This window comes from Mustela nivalis (genome assembly GCF_964662115.1).
Source record: "Mustela nivalis genome assembly, contig: HAP1_SCAFFOLD_2859, whole genome shotgun sequence".
Taxonomy (NCBI): Eukaryota; Metazoa; Chordata; class Mammalia; order Carnivora; family Mustelidae; genus Mustela; species Mustela nivalis.
This window is the reverse complement of record NW_028133806.1, coordinates 209-18,015: the sequence shown is the minus strand read 5'-3', so window position 1 is coordinate 18,015 and position 17,807 is coordinate 209. Positions and strand designations below refer to the sequence as shown.

The window sequence follows — 17,807 nt, the reverse complement described above, 5'->3', positions numbered from 1 at the left end:
TCTTCTCCCGTCTTCGTTTTCCTCAGCTCTGTCCAGGGGTGGTCTTAGAATTCCCTGGTGTGTCCTGGCTAACACTGTGGCTTTGTCGTGGAAGATCCCGTGCGAATCTTCACAGGTTTACCCAAACGTTGGGAAAGGGGTGTCACCTGAGGTGAAAGAAGCAGGAGGCCGACTGGGCTGCCTTCCGATGCTGACATAAGTCACACTGGGCTAGGAGTGAAGTCTCCGTGCATTGTGATGACTTTGTTATCTCGGGACTGGGGCTCTTCTAGCCCCGGAGGCACCCAGACCTTTGTATATTTGTGCGTCTCCCTCAAGAGGCTGTAAGCGTCCCCGAGAGCAGCCACCCTAATGCGACCTCTTTCCAGCCCCCAGCAGGCTGTTGGGAGACGCCACGTTTAATCGGGATCAGACACGGAGACCTGCAGGCGCTCTGGGGCTAAACCTCGGGTCCGACCCAGCGGAGAGCTGAGACTCTGGAAGGCTGTGAAGGGCATTATGTGGCCTCCATGGCCGAGGACGCTTGGTCAGCGCCCTGCTCCGGACGCAGCTCCGAGAGCTGAGCTCAACACAGGCGCGCTCCGTGCAAGCTGCAGCGTCGTTCAAGTCTGAGAGCAAAGGCGCCAGCGAGCCCCCAACCGCGGCGCAGACGGGGCTCTGGCGAGACTGGGGCCGAGCCCGCCCGGGAGGACGAGCGCGGCCGTGGGCCCCGGGGCAGCCGGGCTGCGCGGCCGTCGCTTCGCACGCGGCCCAGCACCGCGCGGGGCACGGAGCAGGGGCTCGGCCGCTGAGCTCCGGGATTGGCTGGGGCTCCCGGAAGAAGGCGGGCTCGCGGGCTGCGGCCGGCTTCCCTCCAACCGAGTGATTCGCCGAGACCCAATCAGAACGCGGCTCCGGGCTTCCTGCCCCGCGTCACCCAATGACCGTGCAGGGGAGGGAGAAGGGCGTGAAGCCCGGCGGAGCCATTACCCTTGCGGGCGAAGGGCTTGGAACCCCGGGTGCTGAGCCCGGGGCCCTCGGCCAGGATGAGATGAGGCCGGCCCCAGGCCATCTGGGAGAATCGAAGCGTCCCAGCTCTCCCCTTCTCCGCATTTTAACCAAAAGGGGTACCATTCGGTATGGGTGTGCAGATGCGCTTGTGTGGGTGTTGTTGGGGAGGGTCTTCGCTCGGGTTTGGGAGGCTGTACTCACCCCTGCCCAGAACTGTACTCACCCCTGCCCGGAAGACGCCTGGTCTCGGTTCCAACCTCGCAGCAGGCCTTGTTCGTGGCCTCAGCTCCTTCGGATTCGCAGGCCCCGAGCCCTCCTTCGTCTCCTGGAAACGGAGGACGGAGGCTTGGAGCCCCGAGGGCAAACGTCCACGGCGGGGCCCCGAGGCTCTGGGCTAGGTGAGGAGAGTGGGGCTGAGCCAGACGGCAGCCGCTCTTGGAAGCCGGCCCAGGGCAGGCGCTTTCTTCCCGCAGCCACACCTACACCGCACCCTTCTTCTCTTTAAGACCCCAATTCCCAAGAATCCGATGAACCTTCTAAGGTTCTTTTCCCCAGACCTGGGTGCGTCCTTGCATTCAAGGGTAGCCCCGACTGGCAGTTGGGGGGAGACAACAGTTGGGGTTTGAGGTCTTTTGCCTTCTTTCCTCTGAGTACTTTGATCATTGCTTTCAATAGAGCTTTACTCAGTTAGGGGGATGTTCTGTCTGTGAGGTCGAACACAGAAGCCATTAGCCACGTGTGGCCATTTAGCACTTGTGCCCCAGGAAGTGAGCTTTTTCATTTTAATTAATTTAAAAATAGGCATGGTGTATTTCTTTTTTTTTTTTTTTTTAAAGATTTTATTTATTTGACAGAAATCACAAGTAGTGGAGAGGCAGGCAGAGAGAGAGAGAGAGAGAGAGAGAGGGAAGCAGGCTCCACGCTGAGCAGAGAGCCCCGATGCGGGACTCGATCCCAGGACCCTGAGATCATGACCTGAGCCGAAGGCAGCGGCTTAACCCACTGAGCCACCCAGGCGCCCCGGCATGGTGTATTTCTGACGGGACTTGGAAGGGGGCTGTTCCGGTTTGCTGGGCGGCCCCTGTTCTCAGGGCATATCCTGCCCTAGGAAGCTGCCTGGAACCCTCTACAGAATTTAAAGACTTGCCACCTTTCATTTAGGTTGAAGACAGGTGTTTTTGTGTGTGCCACAGGCACTGAGGTGAGGTTTGTTTGGCTTTTTTTTTTTTTTTTAAATGTTTCCACGGAAATGTCCATATGTAAGGTCTTTAACTAGGGAGCGGAGCTGGCTTCCCTCTGAAAAAAATCCAGCCCTTCTTTTTAAGAGCGCTCTACACTTCTGGAGGCCTGCGGTGAGAAGGGAGGGTTCTCCTTCTGAAAATAGGAAACTGCCTGAGGCTGGTGGATCACGGCCGGGTGAAGCCTTCACCCTTAAGATCCTTCTGTCCTGGTTGAACCGGGGCGAGTCTGGGGTGGGTCAGAGCACCCCACGATCTTTAGTTCCGATTCTCTTTTCTGTGTAGAAAGCAATGGGGGTGAAGGAACTGAATGCAGCCTAGGGGAGAGGGGCCACCCTGTCTGGGCTGTACTCTTCCTCCTAGCCAGCCCCCAGCGGGCCTTCTGTGACCCTATGGAGGCTGCTTTCGTGGTGCAAGGAGCTGCTCCGCCGTCAGCTCCTCCGCCCAGGCGAGACAGTCTCCCGCTGCCCCTTCCCGCACCCCCCCCCCAGGTGTGGCTGCTGTTTTTGAAAAAGTAGGGCGCTGGCCACCTCCATAAGGAAGAAGTTTTGTACACGTCTGGGCCGTGGGCAGCTCTTTCCGGTCCCCTCACTGTTAGACTCCGGTAAATCCACTCTCAAGACTGTCCCCGTGTGTGTGCGTATGTTAGGGGGGGGGGTTGTGCAGTGTCCACTTTTCCCAGAGGGTGCACGTGGTCTAGCATAGCTGCTCCACACCCGGCACACCTGCGTCCTGACTGCGGCAGGTGCAGCCTGTGGGTGTGTCCTCGCACGCCCCGCCCTCCCGGCCCCCCACCGGCGCCTGCTCGCGAGCAAGCGCCGCCCTGGTTGTCTGGAGTGTGGGGCTCACTGTGCTCACCGGAAGCCCTCGCCGGCCCCAGCTTCTCCACACCGGGGAGAGGCCCTACCGCTGCTGCGGCTGTAGGTGGTGCTTCAGCCACAGGCGCCCTTGGCGGTTCACAGATACGCACTCACACCGGGGAAGCTACCCCTGCCCAGAGTGTGGCCATCTTCTCCTCCCTCTTGCTAAGCCACGGGTACCTCCACTCTGATGAGAGGCCCTTTCTCAGCCCTGAGCATTGGGAAAAGCTCCAAGAGGAAGTTAACCCTGCAAGCCCCCCAGTGAATCCATTGGGGGCACATGGAGAAGTCAAGGGGCATCCGGGTGGCTCACTCCGTTACCTGACTGACCCTTGATCTTGGCTCAGGTCGTGATCTCAGTATTGCGAGATCCAGCCTCGCACCGGGAGTGGAACCTGCCTTAGACTCTCTCTTCCTCTGTCTCTCAACACACGCTGCCATGTGCTTGCTCGCTGTCTCTAAACAAACAAACAAACAAACGTGGATAGACCGAGGTGTGGGAGACTTGTGCCCTAGCCTCCGCCCTTGGAGATCAGGAGCCCTCAGTTCATGTCCACTATTAGCTAAATTCCAGAAGTGTGGGTGCTGTGAAGAAGCTTATGATGGAAGATATTCCTTTTGATCAAGTGGTAGCCACACAGAGTGAGAAGAGGCCGAAGAATGGGGCTTTTCCGGCCAGGGCCAAAGGGCTAGGCTGCACCTCAGCCCAGCCTGCTCTCTCCTTTCCTGCATGTGGGAAGAGGGCTCAGCACCTTTTCATCTTAATAGTAAATCATCCTTCCTGTTCAATGTCAGCATTGACAGCACATCATTACCATTCAGGCAAAATGTCCACAGATTTGTTTCCAGTCTTCTGTTTAGTCACTTTCTTCTAAATTAAATGGTTTGCTCTCCATTGGCCTTTGTATTCTCTTAGTAGCCTAAGTTTACCATCTTATTTCTCCAAACTGAATTATGTATAGGCAGAAAGCTTAGACACAAAGCGATCGGTTTGCCCTGCAAACAAACTACCAGATTAATTTTCTGAAAACATTATCGGAAGATAAATCACTCCTCTGGACTGATTTGGAGCCCCCCAGTGTGCAGGGTGAAGCCGCCCAATATCTGGTGCCAACCTATCGGATCAATCCTTCAGTTTTACCCTAACAGTATTTTGTGCTGCACAGAAAGTGTCCTCATTCCCGCCACACTCAGAACTTTCCTGAATTCCTGGCTTTGTACCAGAGATCTTTATGGCCATGGAATTCAGCTGTTTATTCAACAGATGTACATTGAGCACCACTGCCCTCCCCAAGCCCTACCCATTCATAGACCAAACTCATTTTCCACCTGATGTATCACTCTGGAAAGTTATTCCGAGGGGACTCTATTTTACTCATTGTGACAAGCTTGACATTCCACCTCCTCCCCCAGTAGTGTGCTCGATAAACCATCACTATGCTTGGGACAGAGTAGAACTCAATGTTTACTGCAGGGGTGTGTATGTGTGTGTGTGTGTGTTTCCTACTTTCTCTGTTCAAAGTCAATCTTCCTTGGAATCTCTTACGACCTATGTTATCTTGTGAATTCCTGACATGTTGTCTTTACTCCTTGCAGGCTTTGGGATAGTGTTTTTGTTTTTTGAGAGAGCAAGAACAGAGCAAGCAGGGAGGAGGGTTCGGGGTGGGGTGGTGTTGGAGCAGACTCTCCGCTGAGCAGGGAGCCCAATGTCCAGCTTGATCCCAGAACCCTGAGATCACGACTGAAGCAGAAGGCAGATGTCCAGCCGACTGAGCCACCCAGGCTCTCCACGGTGTAATGTTTTGCCCATAGTAGGTGCTTTGAAAAAAAATTTAATGCGTTGGAGAGATATGTGTGTCACCAGCTGAAGTGTAGTAAATGGCATATTGCTGATCCTCAAATCCCCTGGGAGATGACCCTGAGCTGGTGGAACCCTGCAGGCTTACACAGGAGCCAGGGGCTGATGGAGCCGGGGCCGACTGGTTCCATCAGCAATTTTCTTCGGCCTTGCACGTCCATGCCTGCAGCCCTGCTCTTAGTTGTAAATGCATATGCCTCAGTCAACTCGAAACCCCAGAGCATGGTGCCTGCCGTAAACTGCCCAGAGCTACACTCTGGACACTGGACAGATGCCATGGAAACCAAGTCCGGGGAGATGTGCAGAAGACTGAGCCTGAGAAGAGGCCAGAGCTCGGACTGTTGAGTTGACCCGCGACCTCGGACTTAGGGCGAAGGGAGCCGAGCTCAGCGGTTTGGATAAAGGCCGGGTCAGTCCCGGGTTTAATCCTTGTTCCTTCTCTTTACTGACAGTATCCCTCTGCGATCTTCCTTGTCAGTAGACCCGGATGATGACCAGCACTTAACACAGTGGTAGCAAAGAGGACGAGAAAGACTTCACGTGTAGCGGGGCCGGTGGCTGCGCGCGGGAAACGCCAACGTCCGTGTCCCTCCCACAAGGGCCACGAGGAAATCGTCCGATTCTCAGAAAGCCACCGGGGGTCATCTCAGCCCCGGGTTGGCCGGAGTGGCTCCGTCACTCCAATCATCCCGTCCCTCGGCGGGGCAGCGCCCGCCCGAGAACCCGGGCCTGTCACGGACGCGGGGCCGGCTCGCCGCCGCCCGCCTCGCATCCGGCCGCAGGCACCCGGCGCGGAAGGTCGGCGGCCTGCCCTTACGCTTCCGTTGGCTTCGTTCAAACAGGCCGCTTTCGCCAGCAGCCAATCAGCACGCTCGATCTTCGGCCGCCGCCCAATGAGCGCGCGGAATGGGGGAAAAAGGGCGTGACGCCCAAGCGCAGCGCCATCACACTTGAGGGCAAAGAGGTTAGGCAGCCGGCATGGCGCTCCGGTCAATAAAATCGATAGCTGGAAGCCGCCCGCGTTCCAGGCTGAGGCGGTGCGGGAGCGGCGCCGCCATCTTCCCCGGAGGCATCTTCCGGTGCCTTTCCCCCGAGTTCGGGCAGGAGTTGCCTGAATAACAGCAAAAGGTTTCCGGTAGCCCCGCAGGGCGGCCGATCCGATTCCCTCCGGGCCTCCCGGGCCCGCGCAGCGCCGGTGCGGCCGGGCGCCCCAGTCCGGGTCCGCCGCGGGTGCGGGCCGGGGAAGGCCGTGGCGCCGGCTCCCGCGGTCCGATGGCGCCACCTTCGGCTCCGCTCTCCGCGCGGGGACCCGGACAGCCGGTTCCCGGCCGCAGGAGGGGAAGGAGGCCGAGGGCCGTGAGCTTCGCGGACGTGGCCGTGTACTTCTCCCCGGAGGAGTGGGGCTGCCTGCGGCCCGCGCAGAGGGCCCTGTACCGGGACGTGATGCGGGAGACCTACGGCCACCTGGGCGCGCTCGGTGAGGCCCGGCGCAGTTCGCCTCCGCGGGCCCCGAGGGTCGGGCGGGGGGTGAAGGCGCGGGGGCGGGGCGGGGGCCGACGCGGGAGCGCGCGGTGTCGGGATCCGGCTCGCGACCCGGCTGTGCCGCGGGGGGGCCCGGGGCTCGGCAGGAGGGGACAGCGGGTGGTCCGCACCGGCCCTCCCGAGAGCCGGCCGTCTGACGTTCTCCTTCCCCAGGGCGCGCAGGTCCCAAACCAGCCCTCATCGCCTGGCTGGAACGGAACACCGACGCCTGGGAGCCGGCGGCCGTGGACCCGCAGGAGAGCCCGAGCGCGCTCACAGTCCGAAGAAGTGAGTGGAAAAGGCCCGTGCAGGGCCCGCAGCCTCTCCACTTGTCTCGACTTAGCGGCCAGGGGTCCCCGTGCCGCTGCTGCGTTTCGCAGCTTCAGGGTCTTGTCCCTCTGGTGCTGGGCGGGTCCCACCGCAGGGGTTTGCAGGTCCGTTTGCACCCGAGGGTCCGCAGTTCTCTGTTGCGGGAACGAATCCGTTAGCTGCGCTCTGGCCTCCTCAGGATCCCTGAGCCCGGTCTGCTCTGTGCTGGGCTCGGAGACCCGAGACACCTCCCCGAGTTTCTGGGTTTGGGTTGAAGGGATCTCCCGGGGAACAGCGGTCCGGGAGCGCAGAGCCCTCTTTTCTGCCCTTTTGGCGGGGTGACTCTAATCAGTGCAGGAATCTCCGCTCTCCTGGGGATCAAGCCAGGCTCTCCTGGATGCCAGGCAGGGAGAAGGGCCCCGGTCCACCCGTGGGGCTGGATGTGAGCGTCTGGACTGACGTTCGTGCTAGATTCTCTGCGACCAGGGCTCTCTTTCCAAGATAGTTCCTTACTAAAATGATACTTCCTTACTAAAATGATACTTCCTTACGAAAGACCTTTCCTTTTTTTCCACGGTAGGTTGTCAGACGGCTGTCAGTTATCTCTGAGTCACTTGGGGAACTCGGTAAAAAAAAAAAAAAAAACAGATTCCTAGGAGCGCCTGGGTGGCTCAGTCGGTTAAGCATCGGCCTTTGGCTCAGGTCCTGATCCTGGAGTTCTGGAATCGAGCCCCACATCAGGGTTTCTGCTGGGGGAGGGGGGGGAGCCTGCTTCTCCCTTTCCCTTTGCCTGCAGCTCCCTCTGCTTGTGCTCTCTCTTCCTGTCAAATAAATGAATAAAATCTTTTTTTAAAAAATAGAGATTCCTGGACCCAGAACTATTGATTTACCCCGATGGCTGTCTAAGACTTTGTATTTCTCTTTTAACAGCCCCAGCAGATTGGCATGCATGTTTAAGTTTGAGAACCATTGCATAAAATAGAGTTCACGCTCCTGAATGGCAGTGGTTCTGAGGATGTAGTACTCAGCATCACCCGGAAAAGAATCAGATACAAATTCTTGGGCTCCATCCCAGACCTGCTGAACCCAAAATTGTTTCAATGAGCCATCCAAGTGATTCTGATCATAAAATTTGAGAACCACTGGCTTAGAGGGCCTTCTGACCTAGTCCCTGCCAGCCCCTACCTCGTGTTCCCACTTCCTGCCTTATACTTACAGCTTCAAAAACTTAATTTCTCAAGCCTGCAGAACCTGCAAGAAACACTTCCCGACTTCTCCAGATGGAGCTGGGGACTCCTGGAATAGTGGTTGTGTCCCAGTGGGGGGTCTGTGGCACTAACACTCCCTGAAGACAGGTTGAGTGTCTTCGCCTTCTAACCTAGAACACGGCCATAGGCAAGGACAGGGGCCCCGTATTTGTTAAATTAATGTCTCCCTGTGTGTCCGTAGAAACCAGAACCAGAAAGAAGAACGGAGACAAGGAAGTGTTCCCACCCAAGGAGGCCCCCCGGAAGGGCAAGCGAGGCCGGCGGCCCAGCAAACCCCGACTCATCCCCAGGCAGACCTCTGGGGGCCCCATCTGCCCCGACTGTGGTTGCACCTTCCCTGACCGGCTGGCCCTGGAGAGCCACAAGTGTGCCCAGAATCTGAAAAAGCCTTACCCTTGCCCGGACTGCGGGCGCCGCTTCTCCTACCCCTCCCTGCTGGTCAGTCACCGGCGGGCACACTCTGGTGAGTGTCCCTACGTTTGTGACCAGTGTGGCAAGCGCTTCTCCCAGCGCAAGAACCTCTCGCAGCACCAGGTCATCCACACGGGCGAGAAGCCCTACCACTGCCCCGACTGCGGCCGCTGCTTCCGGAGGAGCCGGTCCCTGGCCAATCACCGGACCACGCACACCGGCGAGAAACCCCACCAGTGCCCCAGCTGCGGCCGGCGCTTCGCCTACCCCTCGCTGCTGGCCATCCACCAGCGCACGCACACGGGCGAGAAGCCCTACACCTGCCTGGAGTGCGGCCGCCGCTTCCGCCAGCGCACGGCGCTCGTCATCCACCAGCGCATCCACACGGGCGAGAAGCCCTACCCCTGCCCGGACTGCGAGCGCCGCTTCTCCTCGTCCTCCCGCCTGGTCAGCCACCGGCGCGTGCACTCCGGCGAGCGCCCCTACGCCTGCGAGCACTGCGAGGCGCGCTTCTCCCAGCGCAGCACGCTGCTCCAGCACCAGCTCCTGCACACGGGCGAGAAGCCCTACCCCTGCCCGGACTGCGGCCGCGCCTTCCGGCGGAGCGGCTCCCTGGCCATCCACCGCAGCACGCACACCGAGGAGAAGCTGCACGCGTGCGAGGACTGCGGCCGCCGCTTCGCCTACCCGTCGCTGCTGGCCAGCCACCGGCGCGTGCACTCCGGCGAGCGGCCGTACGCGTGCGACCTGTGCTCCAAGCGCTTCGCCCAGTGGAGCCACCTGGCACAGCACCAGCTCCTGCACACCGGGGAGAAGCCCTTCCCCTGCCTGCAGTGCGGCCGCTGCTTCCGCCAGAGGTGGTCTCTGGCCGTCCACAAGTGCGGCCTCAGAGCCCCGAACGGCGGCCCCAGAGCTGCTGCCGCGGGGGCCGCGCAGAAGGGCAGTGCCCTGTAGCCCAGGAAGGACGGTAGATTGTCCTTTCATTTCCCCGAGGGGCTCAGGGAAGCGAAGGCGAAGCCCCGGGTCAGACAAGGCAGCGGCGGCGGAAGGGACACCCAGGCCTCCCGCTGTGGCGACCCGACCTTGAGTCTGTCTCCCCACACTGGCTGCCTTACCGATGTGTCTACAGCAGCCCGGTTAGGAGAGGTGACATCCCGTGGTGGCTTTCCAGGCTACCCTACCCCGAGAGGATTTCTGTGTGTGGACATCAGGGCTAAAGGTCCTCCCATCCATTTTAGGGGCCGGCGGCTGTCCTAGTCGTGCGCACAGTTGGTGGGGCAGCGTCTGCTTTAGTCCCCTTCCTTCTACACTCCTGCCAAGTGGTTTCTTTTTTCTTTTTTCTTTTCTTTTTTTTACTTGCTTTAAAACCTCCCTGGATAGGGAGCTCACTACCTCACAAGGCAGGTGATTTCGTTTTGGGATAGCTCTGATCTTTAGAAGGCGGTTAAGTACCACCTTCTCCTTCCCTAGAAGCCTAGCCGAGCATGTAAGACTTCATCTACATGACAGCATTTCAGATAACTTAACCACAACGGCTTTGCCCACGTTTTCAGGTTAAACAGCACGATTTGGTCAATTGTTCCTTAAAGACAGGGTTTCAGTTCCCACACGCGATCTCTCTCCAAACAGGTGGTGGTTTCTCAGTGTCCCTTTTAAAGGGTCATCCAAAAATAAGCCATCGCCACAGTGTACAGAGCACACCTCTCTACTTATTTTAACAGCTCTAGATGGCACTGAATTTGGGGGTGGTGACATTAGAGCAGGGCTTCATTGGGTTACGGAGACATAAATACCTAAGCTTTTTTTTTTTTTTTTTTAAACCACATACTGTGAAGCTAAGTCTTCTGCCCCCTGTGTTCGGAAAATTGAAGTTGGGTCTGGGACATAGACAAAGTGAGTTTTGGGAGAAGACTGATTTTAAGGAGAAGCAGGGGAGCTATGGTCTAGCAGCAAGAGGTCAAACTGGACCAGCCTGCACTTCATCCAGGGGATTTGGATTAGTTTCAGGCAGCCAGTGGCTAGAAAGTCCTTGAGAACTGGGTCTCACTCCTCCCTGATTCTCAACCGAATAAGGAGACATCAGCACAGAACCTTCCGTGAGTCCTCAGTCAACAGTTTCCATAAAGTGAGGTGAGGCCATTCAAGGAGGGCGGAAAGCCAAGTACTTGAACCCGGGGCCGGAGGAGTCTACAGCCATCGAGTTGTGTTTATGCCTGCCTTCCTCACAGAAGCTCCCCAAAGCAGCAGCAGCAACGTGTCTTAATCTTTGATATGCCTCCCTGGCACCTGCCCCTGAGTAGATGCTCAATAAAGCTTTACCGCATTACATGAACAAGGCCTACCACTTTGCCTTGGGTAGCTGCACCAAATTGGGATTTTCAAACGTGACTTCTCTCCTATTCAACAGCTGGAGTGAGTCATGCTCTACCCCTGTTGCTTGTTCCTTCAGCTCTCCTAATCTCAGCCCTAACGTGGGAGAGCCGTGTTTGTAGTGACCTCTGTTCTGGTATTTAGCAAGATGCATTGTCACTATTTGTCTGTTTCTCTTTGGATGAATGATGAGCTGCCCCAAGACAGGGGTCCTGCCAGATTGGGTCTCATTAAAATGTCGATAAATGATGTTCCTTGTGGAATCCCTGTTTATAAACTGAAAGTCTAGGTCCTTGACTGGGTAAAAATTTTTACTCAACGGAGACCTGCCCTGTCCTAACAGAGCTATTTGAATGTCTGCCTAGCTCTGTATTCGAGGGGGCTGTTCTACTCTTATCTGACCCAACCCTACCTAGGAATTTTGTAACTTTTCTCTGGGCCTGGACTGTGACTCATAAGGCTTGGAAGTCCAAGTTCCAGGGTGTGTGCGGTCAGTGGAGGGCCAAGATGAGTGACCATTTCCTAGGTTCCCTAAGGCATGTCATTCCCAGCCTCCATTCCTGACCAGCTGAGATCCTGGCCCTGTTTTCAGTGGGAGATCCCAGTATCCGTCTAATTCATTCCCATTCTGTTCCCGGTGGTTTGAGTTTCTGTGACTTGCAGCCCAAAGAATGAACTATCACCCCTCCCAGTATTGATTTATCACCCATGAGCTGCAAAGAGGGGGAGATTGCAGTGCTACCTACAGGGGCCTGCACACCTTTCCTGATCGCCAATCTCAGTGAGCCTTCAGCATGACTTAAGTCTTCCCTACATCCTTAACCAGGGAATACCTTCTCTTTCACTAAGAAACCCAAGGTTTCAGATAGGAGCTCTTACCACTGCATTCCCCACTTTGACCAGTATTTTTACTTGGGCACCACGCTCACCAACACAGCTGTGCTCGTGATTCCCTACTGCCCTCCTGGGGACTTTGCTACATCTGTTATTCTTCCTCTCCTCTTAGTTTTATGGTTTCAGAGCCGCTCTCTTTTCTGGAACACACACACGCCAGTCTAAAATCTGTCTTTTAAGATTTTATTTTTTTAAAGATTTTATTTATTTGACAGAGAAAGAGAGATCAAAAGTAGACAGACAGACAGAGGGAAGCAGGCTCCCTGCCAAGCAGAGAGCCTGATGCGGGGCTTGATCCCAGGACCCTGATATCATGACCCCAGCTGAAGGGAGAGGCTTAACCCTCTGAGCCACCCAGGCGCCCCTAAGATTTTATTCTTAAGTAATCCCTACACTCCACATGGGGCTCGAACTCACGGCCCCAACATCAAGAATTGCATGGTCTACCGACTGAGGCTAGCTTTCTTGAAACAGTAGGCTGCATTCACTGTGTTCTTTGGCCTGCTGCAACAGTATTATAGCCACCGTGCTGAGCATTTACCATGGGCCCGGTACTGTGTAAAGCACTTTACGTACATTCCCATGTAATGTGAACCACACAAAGTAGTTGTGCTTCCATGTGTCTCTCGCACCGCCCCATATCTTGCTGTTTTTGCCAAAAATGCAAGGCCTTGCCTTCAACAAATGGCCAGATGAGCGGATTCCAGACCTAGAGGCTCCTGAATGAGGAAAAGTTGAGTCCCTTGATGAAGGACTACGTTATATTGGCGAAGACATGCTGTATACGTTCCTTCTAGCCTTTTCCGAATGCACCTGCAGCCATTTCCCAGGGTGGCAGGGCACGGGAAAAGGGGAAGTAACTAGAGTTTCCAGGGCTTACTGGACATTGGATCTGGACACGTCCTAATTCTTGGAGATCCAAAACATCACTGTAGTTCACCAGGCGGTGGCCTCATGAAGATCAGGCGTGTGCAGAAAAGGACTAGCTCAGCAGGCCCGGGCTGCTCAAACCCTGCACGTTCCAAAGAAAGCTCCTCTTCAGGACTAGCACCTGGCGCCTTCCTGGGAGGTAAATTCTGAGCCCTTGTACTATTTTGCCTGATGAGGGTGTTCCTGTACCCTGGAGGCCTCGAGTCATGCGGCACCAGTCTGACCAGATGAGTTCATCCTAACAGTGTGGTTTATGATGAATGCCTGTCTTTGCTCTGGGAGACGGAGTCTGAGCAGCTGAGGTTAGTCATGTGAGTCTCCATGTCTGTGTAACTGACTCCCCAATAAAAACCCTAGACACCAAGGCTTGGGTGAGTTTCTCCGCTGGGCAACAGTTCACACATATTGTCACACGACGTTGGGAGAATAAAGGGCAACTCTATGGGACAAGGACACCTGCAAGTTTGTAAGTTCGTGTCTGGTTTCTCCTAGACTTTGCCCCATGCACCTTTCTCCTTGGCTGATTTTCATCTGTATCTGTATCCTTTTCCTCTAGTGAGCTATAACCTAGGCTGTATGGGGGGAGAGACAAGGCCCTGACAACTCATTAACTCTGCCCCAGCCGTTTCTTCGGGTTGGGTTTGCATTAAGCAACCGTGAGGGAGAAGGAGCGTCTCTACGTGGGACAAAGAGCAGCTTGCTTACTCCTGACCATAAAGCACCAGGTTCCCCAAGTTCATTGTTCCTCCTCCACAGTGCCACTCGCTGTGTGCCCGGCATGCATCGGGCCCCTCCTTGTTGCCTGTGGGGCTTGGGAGGCGAAAGAGCCAATACATACATGAGTCTCACTTGGCTTGTACCATGAATAAGGCCTTTTGTCCAGGACACTGGCATCTCTTGTCTTCTGCCAGCATCCATGAAACAACAGGTAATCTTAAATTGCACACCTGACAGTAGGTATTATTTCCCTTTAATGGAGGAGGGAACTGAGGCTCACTGGTAATATTAAATAACTTGTCCAGAATCACATATCTGGTAAACCTAAGAGCCAGGATTGCAAGCCAGGTCTGCCTCCAAAGCTGGCTGCTATCCGAGGAACTACAGCACCGAAACTGTCCTTTAAGACACCTCAGGGCTTAGTTAGCAAATCAATAATTTTTATTATTTATCTTGATTCTCCTACTGAAGTGCTCTCATAACTTGGCTTTCATGCTCCATTTTCTTCCAGCGCCTCTTCCTGGTGCCTCTTGTGGTTCTTTCTAGTGTGCACGCGTAGGAATGCCTTCGCAGCATTTCTTGGGAAATGTATACATTTTCCCAAGTTCTGAGAGCAACTGGTCAAAAAACCAGGAAAATTAAAAAAAAAAGTATCATGATTGTCCTGCAAATTAAAGCTTAACAGCAAACACAGAGAAGGGGTTCCCGGGTGGTTCAGTCAGTTAAGCATCTGCCTTCTGCTCAGGTCATGGTCCCAGGGTCTGGGATTGAGCCCCGCATCCGGCTCGTTTCTTGGAGGGGAGCCTGCTTCTCCCGCCCCCTCTCTCACTGTCAAATAAATAAATAAAATCTTTTAAAAAAATAAATAGGTTACTGGTTTAGGGGTCATCAAAAGCAAGACCAGGAAACACTCCTACAGAGTTGAACGTGAAAGGCAACATACCTGTGAATGGGACAGAAGCACCCAGAAAAAAAGAGGTCCCCACAGGATCGGGTCATCTTGCCTATAGCTGTGGCCATGTGGTAAGTCTGCATTCCTGGGCCTGCCGGCTGCTAACCAGGAGTCAGTCTTGCAAATAAAATATTCCATTCACAGGCTACTTTGTACAAATCTCCTACAAATGGTGTTCAAGAAGTAAACTTTGGAAGTAAAAAAAGTTGATCTCTTACATTGCTGTGGCAGCTCCAAAACTCTGGGTTTTTTGGTGGTAAAATATAAAATTTACTATGTAGTTCAGTGGCATTAAGTGCATTCACAATGTTGTACAACCCGTCACGATGTCCAGAACTTTTTCATCAATTTCAATAGTTACTACCACATTGCTTTCCAAGGAGGTGGTAGGATTTTACACTCCCCTCAGCAGGGTGGCGGCCTCCGCCTCCTGAAACACGGCGCCTCGTTCATCCCTTCATTCAACAAGTATCTTGGGCAACGGCCACAGGCCATGCGATGTTCTAGAAGATGGAAATGCAACAGTGGACACTATAGTCTTTGCCCTCATGGAGATTCCAGGCTAAAGAAAAAGATAAACCATATTAGGCAGCGCTCGGCAGAGGATGAGGGGGACTATTTGGGGACAGGAGTGTCAGCAACTTTTTCTCCCTGCCAACCCCTCTTCAGCAAACCTTTCCCCGCCATCAGTCAACTTTTTGATCCTTCCTCATCTAAAAGCTGAAAAATACCATCATGCAATTCTATGTTGCATTCCCCCGTTACAAGTGATCATATTTTCAAATGCTTTAAGATGTTGGATTTTCTTTTATGTGAACTGCCACTTACTTATACTGTTTACCTATATTTCTGTTGTTAGCCTTCGGCTTCTGCATTTGTAGTTCTTTAGTAAGAAATAAGTCCTCTGGAATATAATTTGCAAATATTTTTCTCAATTTGTCATTGCATATTGACTTAATGATTTTTTGCTACGTACTTACTTTATGCAGGTTTTCACCCCTTGTTCTTTGAAAGTTATACATTCTTTTGGAAGGTTACTCATCAATTTCTAACACATATTTAGGTCTAACATTTCTCATTATATGTATGCCTCTTTTTATTTTACTTTTAGTATTTTTCTAGCAAAATGCCACAATTTTCATCATTCAGTGTTGCACGTTGTGCTTTGACTCCTATCATTTCCTCCAAGTTCGTCCGGAAAGCGTGGTCATTTGGTGGGGGGACTGCACAAAATATGGAACACTTCACGAATTTGCAGGTCATCTGTGAGCAGCGGCCATGCTAAACTTCTCTGTATGATTCTGATTTTAGTATATGTGCTGCCAAAGCGAGCTCTGTAAATGCCTATTTTTTTTACCCGAGCCGAAGACAGAGGCTTTAACCCACTGAGCTACCCAGGAGCCCCGGGAGAAAATCTTAATTAATAAATGGCTTACTCTGCTTTCAGCTCGGGTTGTGATCCCAAGGTCCTGGGATTGAGCCCCACATCGGGCTCTCTGCTCAGCAGGGAGCCTGCTTCTTCCTCTCTCTCTCTGTCTGCCTCTCTGCCTACTTGTGATCTCTGTCTGTCAAATAAATAAATAAAATCTTTAAATAAATAAATAAATAAATAAATAAATGGCTTAAAACACTAGTCTTCCCTTTGAATCAGCAATTCTGCTTCTAGAATTTTATTGTACAGACATGCTCATATATGTGCCTAAAGAAATATATCTAAGGATGTGACTTATGTATTTTATGGTAGTGAGACGGGAAACCAACTAATAGCTCATCAATGGAAATGATCTAAATAAACTGTTTTCATCCATACAGTGGAACACTAGGTATGCAGCCATTAAAAAAGCGATCTATATGTGCTGAAATTAAACAATCTACAAGATGTGTCAAGTTAGAAAAGAAAGCAAAGTGAAGTGTGTTTATTATGCTACTTACAAAAAGAAAAAAAGTGTTTTTAAAAAGTGTATGTTTTTATGTACCTAAATTATCTCCAGAAGGACACAAGAAGCTGGTAACAGGGGTTGCCTCTAGGAAGGGAAAGGAAGACTAGAGGCGGGGGACTCTTTTTTTTAAGATTTTACTTATTTATTTGACAGAGAGGAGATCACACGTAGGCAGAGAGACAGGCAGAGAGAGAGGGGAGGAAGTGGGCTCCCTGCTGAGCAGAGAGCCGCTGCGGGTCTCGATCCCAGGACCCTGAGATCATGACCTGAGCCGAAGGCAGTGGCTTAACCACTGAGCCACCCAGGGGCCCCAACTTTTTGGGTTTTTAATTGTTTTTAAATTACACATACCTAAGTGTGCAGGTCAATTCTCACAAATAGAACACATCTGTGTAACCAGCACCTCGATCAAGAAACAGAATATTGGGGCGCCTGGGTGGCTCTGTTAGTTAAGCGTCTGCCTTCGGCTCAGGTCATGGTCCCGGGGTCCTGGATCGAGCCTCGCATCGGGCTCCCTGCTCAGCGGGGAGCCTGCTTCTCCCTCTCCCTCTGCCTGCTGTTCCCTCTACTTTTGTTCTCTGTCAATAAATAAATAAAATCTTTAAAAAAAAAAAAGAAGAAGAAGAAGACTATTATCAGTACTTTACAAACAAAACACTTAGATCAGCAATACCTTGGACAGTTTTGCCAGACTTTATACAAGTGGGATCTGGTGTCACATACTATTTTGTGCAACAGCGCGTCCGCAGGAGTCGCCGCAGCGCGCGCAGTTCTAGGCCCCGCGTCCCCCTCTCGGAGCAGTGGTCCGTGACTAGCGCCCCCGGGACACCCCACAATCCTTTTGCTCCTTTTCCTACGTCGCGGGCAGTCTCCCGATCGTGGCCGTCTCGGCGCGCGTCTCAGGCAGCCCACGTCCGCCGGGCGGGCCGGTCCCCGGTGCGCGCGTGTCCGGCTTCAGCCGACGCGGCCGGTTGCCGAAGTGCTTGTGCGACCCGCACTCCGCCCGCAGCGCGCCCGCCTCCTCGCGGGCCGACCCGCGCGTCCCGCCGACGCAGGTCCTGCGAGGAAACCGAGGGCGGAGCCGCACGCACCGACAAGCGGTGCCACGTCCTCACAGCGGCTTCCTTCGCGGCCGCACGGACGGCGCGTCGGGCACCGCGGGAGGAGCCGCCCGCCCCGCGTTACCCGCCGGGGCCAGCTCCGGTTCAGACACCGTTTCCGGCGCAGGCGGCACAGGAAGCCGGCCGGGGGCGACCAGCCCGGCTCCGGTGCCGCTGGCCGGTGACCCGCGCGCTCCGGTGCGCGGCTGCGGCCACGGGAAAGGCAAGACACCTGCGGCGTCGGCGCTCGGGCGGGTCCCAGGCCGGCGGGCCCCGGCCGAGCCGCGCCCGGAGCGCCCACAGCAGGCGGGGACCGGCCACCCCTCACGTCCGGCATCTCCGGAGCCGTTTGCCCGGGTTTGACTCCGCTCCACGCCGGGACATCTGCATCGGCTCGCGGGGCTCCAGCCCGTCAAAACCCTTTCGAGGTCCCGCTCAGGTGACGCCGC

The 17,807-nt window shown here is 54.4% G+C and overlaps 1 protein-coding gene and 1 long non-coding RNA gene across 4 annotated transcripts; one reads left to right on the top strand and one right to left on the bottom strand.

Annotated features, from left to right (window-relative positions):
* Window positions 1–929: 929 nt before the first annotated feature.
* ZNF689 (zinc finger protein 689) lies at window positions 930–11,074 on the top strand. 2 transcript variants are annotated; one of them, XM_082751309.1, is made up of 4 exons: window positions 930–1,388; window positions 5,425–6,423; window positions 6,642–6,755; window positions 8,226–11,074. In XM_082751309.1, the coding sequence occupies exons 2-4, from the start codon at window positions 6,219–6,221 to the stop codon at window positions 9,407–9,409; spliced, it is 1,503 nt and encodes a 500-aa protein (XP_082607435.1). In that variant the 5' UTR covers window positions 930–1,388; window positions 5,425–6,218; the 3' UTR covers window positions 9,410–11,074. The 2 variants fall into 2 exon arrangements, with proteins under 2 accessions (XP_082607435.1, XP_082607434.1); XM_082751308.1 differs by having other exon boundaries at window positions 959–1,116.
* Window positions 11,075–11,888: 814 nt separating this feature from the next.
* Window positions 11,889–17,469, bottom strand: LOC309858600. Of its 2 annotated transcripts, none has more exons than XR_014308267.1 (3): window positions 16,932–17,469; window positions 14,310–14,880; window positions 11,889–14,194 (listed from the first exon to the last, which is right to left on the bottom strand). It is a non-coding gene; the product is annotated as an uncharacterized lncRNA (long non-coding RNA). The 2 variants fall into 2 exon arrangements; XR_014308268.1 differs by lacking the exon at window positions 16,932–17,469 and adding an exon at window positions 15,160–15,235.
* Window positions 17,470–17,807: the final 338 nt, after the last annotated feature.